General features: G+C 40.6%; 1 protein-coding gene across 1 annotated transcript in view; it reads right to left on the bottom strand.

Moving 5' to 3' along the window:
- Positions 1-12,568, bottom strand: part of oca2 (oculocutaneous albinism II) — a 151,012-nt gene that overhangs the window by 95,976 nt on the left and 42,468 nt on the right. The window contains 3 exon segments of the mRNA XM_062038403.1: positions 3,364-3,420; positions 11,076-11,141; positions 11,210-11,281. Coding sequence (XP_061894387.1) covers positions 3,364-3,420; positions 11,076-11,141; positions 11,210-11,281 — 195 coding nt within the window.

A 12,568-nucleotide genomic window follows, 5' to 3' on the forward strand; every position in this document is an offset into this window, starting at 1 on the left:
ATAAGAAAAGACAGAATTTTTTATTTACTTATTTTTTTATTTTTTTTTAATACTTGGGACTTCCCGCGGGCCTGATTTTGGACGCTGGCGGGCCGAATCCGGCCCACGGGCCGTAGTTTGGGGACCCCTGCATTAAACCATACAACAAGGTTTTCCAAAATCAATCAACTGAAGTTATGGAAAAAAATGCCAACATGGCACTGCCATATTTATTATTGAAGTCACAAAGTGCATTATTTTTTTTAACATGCCTCAAAACAGCAGCTTGGAATTTGGGACATGCTCTCCCTGAGAGAGCATGAGGAGGTTGAGGTGGGCGGGGTTGGGGGGGCGGGGTTGAGGTTCTGGATAGTATAGCGCCCCTCAAAGCTATACGTCCAAAGCCAAAACAGGAGCCTTGGCTCAATGAAACCACACGCACAGCTCGGCGTGAGTGGCGAAGGGCGGAGCGCAAGTGGAAAGGGGATCACTTGGAGGTTTCTTATCAAATTTTAAAAGAAAACTGTCAGAACTATCAAAGTGTGGTTAAAGCTGAGAAAACAAAATATCTGTCAGACTTAATTTTAAATAGTATCAGCAAGCCACGTGTTCTTTTTAATACTATTAGTTATGTTCTTAATCCGAATCCAGCCACTTTACTGGAGATGACAAGTGAAACTTGTGAAAAATTTCTCTCCTTTTTTAACGATAAAGTTGCTTTTATTCGGGCAAATCTTTCTCGCTCTCCATTGAGTTTTAATGTGGCCACTCAGTGCTTGGCTGTGTTTAGTCACTTTGAGCCTGTGTCCATGCCTGAGCTTACAGGAATAGTCCACAAACTGAAACCCTCGTCCTGTCCCACAGACCCAGTCCCCCCTCGCTTTTTTAAAGAAATCTGGGGCACTATTGACTTGTCTGTTAGGGACATCATCAACAGCAGCTTGATTTCTGGCTGGGTCCCCTCTTTTTGTAAAAGAGCTGTTGTCGAGCCTTTGATTAAAAAAACAGGTCTAGATCCGACATGTTTGTCAAATTATCGGCCCATTTCCAAATTACCTTTTGTGTCAAAAATTCTGGAGAAATGTGTTTTAGCGCAGCTGCAGCCTTTTTTAGATGAAAATAGCACTTTAGATCCATTTCAGTCTGGATACAAGGCTTTGCACAGTACTGAATCTGCACTTTTAAAGGTTTTTAATGACTTGCTTTTAATGTCTGATTCTGGTAGCTCTGCCATTTTAGTGCTTTTAGATCTTACAGCTGCCTTTGACACAGTCGACCACACAATTCTTTTAGACCGCCTGAGAGACTGTGTGGGTGTCAGGGGGACTGCATTAGAGTGGTTCAGATCCTACCTGTCAGAGAGGTCCTTCTCTGTCAGGCTGGGGGACGCCACCTCTTCTTCTGCTCCGCTTTACTGTGGTGTCCCCCAGGGATCCATTCTAGGCCCCATCCTGTTTTCCTTGTACATTCTCCCTCTTGGAGAGATTTTTAAGAAACATGGAGTGTCTTATCACTTTTATGCAGATGACTGCCAAATGTATATGCCAATTTCAAAAGGCCACGGCCCCCTGACACCCCTTCTCAACTGTCTATGTGATGTCAAGGCTTGGTTAGCCCAGAATTTTTTAATAATGAATGAGGGAAAAACGGAAATTTCAGTTTTTGGTCCGGCCCTCACTGACTTGGGACCATTGCAAAATCATGTGCGTCCCAAAGTCACCAGCCTTGGCGTCACTATAGACAGCGATTTTAAATTCGACAAACAAGTCAATGGCGTTTTAAAATCGTGTTTTTATCATCTTCGTCTTTTAGCAAAGGTAAAACCATTTTTATCTTTTAACCTTTTTGAACAAGTCGTGCATGCTTTTATTTCAAGTCGCCTAGACTACTGCAATGCACTTTATGCTGGCATTAGCCAAAAAGCTCTCTCCCGGTTGCAGTTAGTCCAGAACGCGGCAGCACGACTTTTAACAGGGGCCAGGAAACGTGAGCATATAACCCCAATTCTTCGGAGTTTGCACTGGCTCCCTGTTCATTTTAGAATTGATTTTAAATCCTTGCTGTTTGTTTTTAAAGCTTTACATGGACTGGCACCTCAGTATATCTCGGACCTCATCCAAATTTACACTCCTGCGCGCGCTCTGAGGTCCGAGAGCCAGCTCCAGCTCGTGGTGCCCAGGACGAGACTTAAAACCAGGGGAGACAGGGCCTTCTCTGTGGTCGGCCCTAAACTCTGGAACACTCTGCCCCTCCATGTTCAAACTGCTCCCACAGTGGAGTGTTTTAAGTCTCGTCTAAAGACCCACTTTTATTCTTTGGCTTTTAACACTACGTGAGTTGTGTGGTCTTCTGTCCTCTGTTGTCCTGTGTGGTTAGGGTTAGGGTTATAAATTTTGATGTCTATTTTACTGTTTTAATTGGTTTCACCCTTTAAAATCGTTTTTAATCATATTTATTTTTTATATTGTCTCTGTATTGGTTTTCTATTCATTTATTCTTTGTTTTTATTCAGTCATTGGTGTAGCATAATATTGTTTTTAATATAGTTTTTAATATTGTTTTTAATATTGTTTTTAACATGGCTGTGCAGCACTTTGGAAACATTCTTGTTGTGTAAATGTGCTATATAAATAAAGTGGATTGGATTGGATTGGATTGGGGGAGGGAGGGTAGCGGGGGGTGTATATTGTAGCGTCCCGGAAGAGTTAGTGCTGCAAGGGGTTCTGGGTATTTGTTCTGTTGTGTTTATGTTGTGTTACGGTGCGGATGTTCTCCCGAATTGTGTTTGTCATTCTTGTTTGGTGTGGGTTCACAGTGTGGCGCATATTTGTAACAGTGTTAAAGTTGTTTATACGGTCACCCTCAGTGTGAACTGTATGGCTGTTGACCAAGTATGGTTTGCATTCACTTGTGTGTGTGAAAAGCCGTAGATATTATGTGATTGGGCCGGCACGCAAAGGCAGTGCCTTTAAGGTTTATTGGCGCTCTGTATTTCTCCTTACATCCATGTACCACTCCGTACAGCTGCGTTTTAAAAGTCATACATTTTACTTTTTGAAACTGATACCGATAATTTCCGATATTACATTTTAAAGCATTTATCGGCCGATAATATCGGCAGTCCGATACTATCGGACATCTCTAGTGGTTATCAATCACGGTTTTTCAATTAATTTGATTTAATACGCCAGTGCTAACCGCAGCAGCTGAAACCGATGCAAAAGGTTGACCGCTCTTGTAACACGTAACAACGCATGCATATGGCGATTATCGAGGCTGGAAAACTTACCAACTTCATTTTCATTTATTGTCCGGGTTAATTGACTTATCGAATATCGGCCGAGGGCTACAAAAAAGTGCTTACTTCCACTATCACTTACACACCTTCATGGCGCAGTAATCAAAGAAGCCCGTCTCTGAAAAAATGGCCACCAGCACCATCTGTAAAAAGAAGATACACATTTGTTCAAAAAGACATTTTAGAGTGTGTTGTAAGCAGAGAGTCACTGAAAGGATTGAAGCTCCAATGAGCAAATCAAACGCTCCTTTTCTCCGACTTGTGCCACGCTGCGAGTTTCCCCTGGGCTCATTGTAAACAAACATGGCGTCCATCGTGTGGGACTTCTACACTGTTTCACAGGAGTGTGTGCTATTTTGCAACAAATGTTCTGCAAACATTGTGCAAGGAGGGGAAAAACCAGTGCGCTTCGACACATCAAACCTCATCAGCCACCACAAACACCAGCATTGCTATGTTTCGAAAACATACTGCTGCTGAAGACGCTTCCCCAAGAAAGGCCCACGTTATGCATCAGCGATCTATGATTTCATCATGACATTGATGGCGCTCAGACTAGACCTTCACCATCGCTAAAGATACTGCTTTCTTGTGGGACACATCTACAGGTACACTTATTCAGTCTTTTTTTGCCTCCAGCTGTGCATAAATCAGTTAAATCTATCCATCCATCCATTTTCTATTGCTTGTCCCTTACAGTTTTAAAATAATATACCGTATTTTTCGGACTATAAGTCGCTCCAGAGTATAAATTGCACCGGCCGAAAATGCATAATAAAGAAGTAAAAAAACAGAAGTCGCACTAGAGTATAAGTCTAATTTTTTGGGGAAATGTATTTGATAAAAGCCAACACCAAGACTAGACATTTGAAAGGCAATTTAAAATAAATAAAGAATAGTAAACAACGAGCTGAATAAGTTCACGTTATATGAGGCATAAATAACCAACTGAGAACGTGCCTGGTATGTTAACGTAACATATTATGGTAAGAGTCATTCAAATAACTATAACATATAGAACATGCTATACGTTTACCAAACAATCTGTCACTCCTGATCGCTAAATCCCATGAAATGTTCTTCCTCGGTGTCGCTTCTAAACAACTCTGCCAACTCCAAAGGTAGACAATGCGCCGTAATGTGTTAATAATTTCACACATAAATCGCTCCGGAGTATAAATCGCACCCCCGGCCAAACTATGAAAAAAACTGCGATTTATAATCCGAAAAATACGGTACATAATAATTTTTTATGTTTAAAATCCCTTTTAAATTGTCTTGAGAACATAGAAGCATGGTTGGCAGTAAACGTTGTAAACTTAAATGAGAACGAGACAGAAATCCTTTTATTTGACTCAAAAGTCAAACAGAATGCTCCCCCCAGAGACCTGGACCCCCTGATGCCTTATTTAAAACCCACAGTCACAAATCTTGGTAAATGGTAAATGGGTTATACTTGTATAGCGCTTTTCTACCTTCAAGGTACTCAAAGCGCTTTGACACGATTTCCACATTCACACACACATTCACACACTGATGGCGGGAGCAAGGCCCTAACCATGACCCATCAGGAGCAAGGGTGACGTGTCTTGCTCAAGGACACAACGAACATGACAAAGTTGGTAGAAGTTGGGGATCGAACCAGGAACCCTCAGGTTGCTGGCACGGCCACTCTGCCAGCCGCGCCACACGCCGTCCCCCGTTTTAAGTTGGACAATGCTTTTAAATTGGAACAGGAGATCAACTCTGTTGTACGATCTAGTTTTTATTATCTAAGACTTTTGGCAAAAATTCAATCTGTTTGATCTTTTAACGACTTTGAGCGGGTAATCCATGCTCTTATTTCATCATTGTGTCAAAGTCAAGACCCGAATTATCTATAATCTATTTGATTAGTATTGGAACCGGCCCGGTGCTAGGAATTTTCAAAATGGGGTCCCAGGGACCCCATCAAGTCAAAAACTTTTTTTGTAACCGTTTTGAAAAAACGAGTGATAAATGTATGCATTATCCTGTTATATCTCACATTCTATATTGTGTTTTGGATTAAGGTTGTCATAAACGTTAATTCATTTGAAATAATAACACAAAGGAAAACTATTTTTTATGCATATGTAATTTTTTTCAGTTATAAACATTCATCTAAACCAGAGCTGGGCAAATTAAGGCCCGGGGGCCAGATGCGGCCCGCTAAGCTTTTCAATCTGGCCCGCCGGACATTCCCAAATAATTTTTTTAGATCTTTAAGATGGAAAGTGTAGCTGCCATTATGATGTGCAGTGATGTTTTCTAATGACCGTAAGTCTTGAACTATACACTGTAAAAAAAAAAAGACATTTGAGAAAATGCAAATTTTCAAGGCAACATGATGCAAAAAGATTTTTGCGTTTTCTCAACTTTAGGCTACTGCTGGCCATATACTGTTTTGGTACACTGTAAAAAATAATTATAGTTTTCAAGTTAGTCAGACTCAGAAATAAGGTTTCACTATGGTTAACTACCAAAACAGTGTCTGGCCAGCAGTAGTTAAAAGTTGAGAAAACGCAAAAATCTTGTTGCATCATGTTGTAATGTAATCTTCTAATCTAATTAGTTACTATGGTAATCTACAGTAAATCACAGCAGCTCAGATGAGGCACCAAGCAGTGTGGTTGGGGAGCGTTTCCACAGAGTGTTACCAGAGTGTCAGGCAGAAATGCGGGTGTCAGGGACAGACGCGGAAGGAGATTTTTACAACAAAGTTCTAAAGCTTAGTGATATATCAGATGTATCAGATTGTAGGTGGCATATTTTTTTTTACGCTTCGTGTTCATATTTCGCTGTGTTTGTTGCATTTTTGTTGCGTTTCGCTTGATTGTAAAATATTTCCATATTCAGTGTTTTATCGTTCGTAGTTAATATTGTAAATCCCACATTCTTTATTTTCATGTACATTCTGGGTGTCTCATTCAGTAAAAAAAATTAAAATTCCATTCCGTTTAAGGCGGTCTGTCATAACGTTTTTAGCATTCAATCAGACATTATTGTGAGGTTTTATATTAGTGTTCGTAAAAATAGATATGCCGGCCCCCAGACACATATTTTTGTCAAAATTTGGCCCCTCGAGTCAAAATAATTGCCCAGGCCTGATCTAAACTCTACTGCTGCCGGTCTTTTTTTCTATATTTCCCTTGTAATATTTTCAGAATGTGAGCGGGTAATCAATGCTCTTATTCATCATGGTGTCAAAGTCAAGGCCCGAATTATCTATGGGATGATATTTGATTAGTATTGGAACCGGCCCGCAGGCTACTGCTGCTTTGCACGCACCAATACTCCATCAGTGTTGGCGCTAGGAATTTTCAAAATGGGGTCCCAGGGACCCCATCAAGTCATAAAAATGGGGTCCCACAATACATTTTTGGGGTCCCACTTTTTTGTAACTGTTTTGAAAAAAACAAACGATAAATGTATGCATTATCCTGTTATATCTCACATTCTATATTGTGTTTTGGAAAAAGGTTGTCATAAACGTTAATTCATTAAATAAATAAAAAATACAAAAGAAAACTATTTTTTATGCATATGTAAATTTTTTCAGTTATAAACATTCATCTAAACTTTACCGTTGCCGGTCTTTTTTTCTATATTTTCATTGTAATATTTTCAGAATGTGTTTGTTCTATTTTTGGATAAAGTAAGACAAAGAAAACAATCAGAAGTTGTCTTTATTTTTTAGTTTTAATGCCATGATTTTAATAGTGCACAGATTTTCCTCCATGCGGCCCCTGAGCTGAAATGAGTTTGACACCCCTGGACTACTGAAACTCCCTCTACGTTGGAATGAAGCAGGCCTCAATCGCTCCATGGCAGTTAGTCCAAAATGCTGCTGCTCGCCTTTTAACTGCCACTAAAAAACATGAGCACATTTTAGCATCCCTTCACTGGCTCCCACTTCATTTTAGAATTAATTTTAAAATACTGTTGGTTTTTTAATCTCTTGACGGATTAGCGCCACAATATGTGTCGGACCTTTTAAAAATGTACACCCCCACAAGGTCTCTGAGGTCGGCTGATCGGTTTCTTCTTGTCGTCCCAAAAAACCCGTTTAAAATCCAGAGGTGTTTTCTGCTGTGGCTCCAAAACTTTGGAACGATATCCCTCTTGCTATTCGGACGGCTCCCTCTTTAATGAGTTTTAAATCACGTCTTAAAATATGTTTTTACTCGTTGGCTTTTGAACCAGCATGAGAGTTGTGTGATTTTAGTCTATTTTATTTTCTTGAATGTATTTTATTTATTTATTCTTTATTGTTTTATATAGAGATGTCCGATAATATTGGACTGCCGATATTATCGGCCGATAAATGCTTTAAAATATAATATTGGAAATTATCGGTATCGGTTTCAAAATTATCGGTATCGGTTTCAAAAAGTAAAATTTATGACTTTTTAAAACGCCGCTGTGTACACGAACGTAGAGAGAAGTACAGAGCGCCAATAAACCTTAAAGGCACTGCCTTTGCGTGTCGGCCCAATCACATAACATCTACAGCTTTTCACTCACACAAGTGAATGCAAGGCATACTTGGTCAACAGCCATACAGGTCACACTGAGGTTGCCGTATAAACAACTTTAACACTGTTACAAATATGCGCCACACTGTGAACCCACACCAAACAAGAATGACAAACACATTTCGGGAGAACATCCGCACCGTAACACAACATAAACACAACAGAACAAATACCCAGAACCCCTTGCAGCACTAACTCTTCTGGGATGCTACAATATACACCCCTTGCTACCCCCTACCACCCCCACACCTCAAACCCGCCCCCCCAACCCCGCCCACCTCAACCTCATCATGTCCCAAATTCCAAGCTGCTGTTTTGAGGCATGTTAAAAAAAATAATGCACTTTGTGACTTCAATAATAAATATGGCAGTGCCATGTTGGCATTTTTTTCCATAACTTGAGTTGATTTATTTTGGAAAACCTTGTTACATTGTTTAATGCATCCAGCGGGGAATCACAACAAAATTAGGCATAATAATGTGTTAATTCCACGACTGTAAATATCGGTATCGGTTGATATCGGAATCGGTAATTAAGAGTTGGACAATATCGGAATATCGGATATCGGCAAAAAAGCCATTATCGGACATCTCTAGTTTTATATCATTGACTCTCCTAGTATGTATGTCTCAACTTCTGTGCAGCACTTTGTGAAACTTTTATTGTTTGTTTAAAAATGTGCTGTCTAAATAAAGTGGATTGGATTGGAATAATAATAATAATTCGGTTTCTATAACATATTGCTCATCTTCCTTGTGTTTGGGCTCAAAAATGTACGCATCTGGATCATTATTTTTGCCAAAGTAATCGTTCTTTATGATTAGCATTGTTGTTGATGAGGAAGGGATCAGTGGTTCCTCCTCTACGACACAGATCACGTGACTGGCTGTCACACCACGATGAGGGATGTCTTGTCTGGGGTTTTTTTGTCTTGTGAATTTCATGTTTTAGTTTGAAAAGTAACTCTCCTCTCGTTTCAGGACACTCGCCCTTCCTCTTGTCATCAGTCTGACGTCATCCCTGATCCCTGATTGTTTCCACCTGTTCCCCATTAACCCCCATGTGTCTTATAGGCCCACGCCTCCCTTTGTTCTGTGCCAGAATGTCTCGTTGTCTCGTGCATCTCCAGCATCGTGCCCAAGCCTTGTCTCGTCTTGTTCTGAGTTATCCAGATCCTGAATTTCCAAGTTGGTATTTTGAGTTTTCCTTTTCTCCTCTCAACATACTTGCCAACCTTGAGACCTGGGGGGTAGGGGGTGGGGGTGGGGGGGCTTGGTCGGGGGTGGGGGGGTTGGGGGCGGGGGGCGTGGTTATTTAAAGCTAGAATTCACCAACTCGAGTATTTCATATATATATATATATATATATATATATATATATATATATATATATATATATATATATATGAAATACTTGACTTTCAGTGAATTATATATATATATATATATATATATATATATATATATATATATATATATATATATATATATATATATATATATATAATTATTTATTTTATTTACATAAAAGAAATACTTGAATTTCAGTGTTCCGGTGGCTATCCATTAGATGGCAGTATTGTCCTGTTTAACTTCTCCGTTCATGATGAGTATATAATTTCGGCCACCGTGTTCAATGGAGAAGTCTGTTCTACATATTTACAGGCAACATACACCTTCTCCTTCGAACTGTCCTGAAAGAACTGAAATTCTTGTTTCCATTCGTTTTGGAACTTGCAAGCGTATTTCTTCATCTTGCTCGTCGACGGCGTCGCCATGTCCGTAATGTCCTCGTTCTTCTGTTTCGTCTCCTTGTTGTGTGCGCAGTTGTGCACTCTACTCTCTAAAAGCCCTAGATGTTATGACGTCATTGGGCAGGCAAGCTGTTTATATTGTGGGAAAGCGGACGTGAGAACAGGCTGTCCCCACTCAGTCTCAGGTCCGCATTGAGCTGTAGGGGGCGTGGCCTCCAGCTCCGGCTGAATACCGGGAGTTTGTCGGGAGAAAATCTCTGCCGGGAGGTTGTCGGGAGAGGCGCTGAATACCGGGATTCTCCCGCTAAAAACGGGAGGGTTGGCAAGTATGCCTCTCAATCAGAGTGAATTTTTGTTTGTAAAGTTTTCAAGTCAAAGTGGTGAGTTCAGTTTACTTTTACAGTCTCTCATTTTTGAGTGATCTTTTGTAAATTATTTCTCTAGACCAGAAACAGTGTAGAAGCTACAGCCCATTGTTTTTCCCTCCTTTTGGAGCATCTTTTGTTGTTTAAATTTCATAGTTATATTCCTTGCTAGTGTAGTTAGAGATTGAGGTTTTCGTTTCCTCCTTTCGGAGTGATTTTTGGTTTGTTCACTTTTTGTGACACCTTTTCGCCCAGTTGTTAAAGTTTAAAGCCGTTGTGTATTGCCCTGACTCAGGAGGTGAAAAGGAAACATTTCAACCATTTTAACCTACTCAGTGGCCTAGTGGTTAGAGTGTCCGCCCTGAGATCGGTAGGTCGTGAGTTCAAACCCCGGCCGAGTCATACCAAAGACTATAAAAATGGGACTCATTACTTCCCTGCTTGGCACTCAGCATCAAGGGTTGGAATTGGGGGTTAAATCACCAAAAATTATTCCCGGGCGCTGCTGCTAACTGCTCCCCTCACTTCCCAGGGGGTGAACAAGGGGATGGGTCAAATGCAGAGGACAAATTTCTCCACACCTAGTGTGTGTGTGACAATCATTGGTACTTTAACTTTAACTTCAAAATAAAAGTTCTCCACTCAGTCCTATTTTTGACCAAGTCCTGACACGGGCTTGCTACTTATCTCTCAAAATGGCTCGGCAATCCCCGTTATAGTGATACTATGTTGATCATATCTATTTATTAGACTTTTGGTGTCATAAATCAGATATTTATGATAATAGGTTCAATATAGGAGCAACTTTTTTTCCCATTATTCTAGTACTTTAACTGCATGTTCAGAGAGGCTACTGGTCAGACTGGTTTTGCCTATAAAAGCTAAATAAGTTACTGTTAAACATCACAGACTCCTCAGCCTGCTCCAAGGAACCATCATGCATTGATTCAGCCTACAAGGTCTAATTTTAGCGTATTTTAGCTGCATAGGCGCTCTCCAGGTTCACACCTGGCCAGGCAGGACATGTTTGTATCCATGGAGACAAAGTTAGACAATTTTTTTTTTTTTATCGCACATTCTAAGGAATGACAATTGAGATGTGTGGACGTGGTCATTTCCTCACCATGCCGAAGAGGAGAGTCAGAGTCTCGTAGTCGATCCATTCCACCACCGTGACCAGACTGGGTCTCTGCAGGGCGAAAAGCAAGCTATTAACTATTCACGCCGTCTTTTTCGCCACGTCAAACACGGACTTACGTCGCCAATGATGGCCAGAGCTGCCAAGGCGGCCAATGATCCCAACATGGCCGCCAGAGTGCGATGGACGATCTGAAAAGTGCCCAAAAAAATGACGCGTTGTTTAAAACTGTAACAAAATGTCCAAACTGTAAAGATGAAGCAGGAGAAAAAAACATCCACAAAAAAAACATTTTGTGTGCACATTTGAAAACTAAAGGAATACTAAAAATCGACCGATGTGGGTTTTTTCAGGGCTAATACCGTTTATTGGTAGTCAAGCATAGAGATGTCCGATAATGGCTTTTTTGCCGATATCTGATATTCCGATATTGTCCAACTCTTAATTACCGATTCCGATATCAAGTGATACCGATATATACAGTCGTGGAATTAACACATTATTATGCCTAATTTTGTTGTGATGCCCCGTTGGATGCATTAAACAATGTAGCAAGGTTTTCCAAAATAAATCAACTCAAGTTATGGAAAAAAATGCCAACATGGCACTGCTATATTTATTATTGAAGTCACAAAGTGCATTTTTTTTTTTAACATGCCTCAAAACAGCAGCTTGGAATTTTGGACAAGCTCTCCCTGAGAGAGCATGAAGAGGTTGAGGGGAGCGGGGTTGATGTGGTGGTGGGGGTTGGGGGGGGTTAGCTGGGGGTGTATATTGTAGCGTCCCGGAAGAGTTAGTGCTGCAAGGGGTTCTGGGTATTTGTTCTGTTGTGTTTGTGTTGTGTTACGGTGCGGATGTTCTCCCGAAATGTGTTTGTCATTCTTGTTTGGTGAGGGTTCACAGTGTGGCGCATATTTGTAACAGTGTTAAAGTTGTTTATACAGCCACCCTCAGTGTGACCTGTATGGCTGTTGACCAAGTATGCGTTGCATTCACTTTTGTGTGTGAAAAGCCGTAGATATTATGTGATTGGGCCGGCACGCAAAGGCAGAGCCTTTAAGGTTTATTGACGCTCTGTACTTCTCCCTACGTCCGTGTACCACTCCGTACAGCGGCGTTTTAAAAAGTCATTAATTTAACTTTTTGAAACCGATACCGATAATTTCCCATATCACATTTTAAAGCATTTATCGGCCGATATTATCGGACATCTCTAGTCAAGAAGGATAACTGGTATTTGCAGTAAAAGTTGTTTAAACATGAACAGTATGCGTCAGTAAACAGCTGGACAAGGCTTTAAGTTGTTTTTTTGACATACTTTTTTAGGAAACGCCGGACCAGTAGCGACATGTTTTAAGCGGCGCTTATGTTAGCGCCCAACAACATGGGGGGTTTCACAAACACGTTAATTGCGTCAGAGGAGCGTCAACATTTGCATTTCAAAATATGGGAAATCTCCTGGGAAAATTGGGATTTTT

The sequence above is a fragment of the Entelurus aequoreus genome, linkage group LG27 (genome assembly GCF_033978785.1).
Source record: "Entelurus aequoreus isolate RoL-2023_Sb linkage group LG27, RoL_Eaeq_v1.1, whole genome shotgun sequence".
Classification (NCBI taxonomy): Eukaryota; Metazoa; Chordata; class Actinopteri; order Syngnathiformes; family Syngnathidae; genus Entelurus; species Entelurus aequoreus.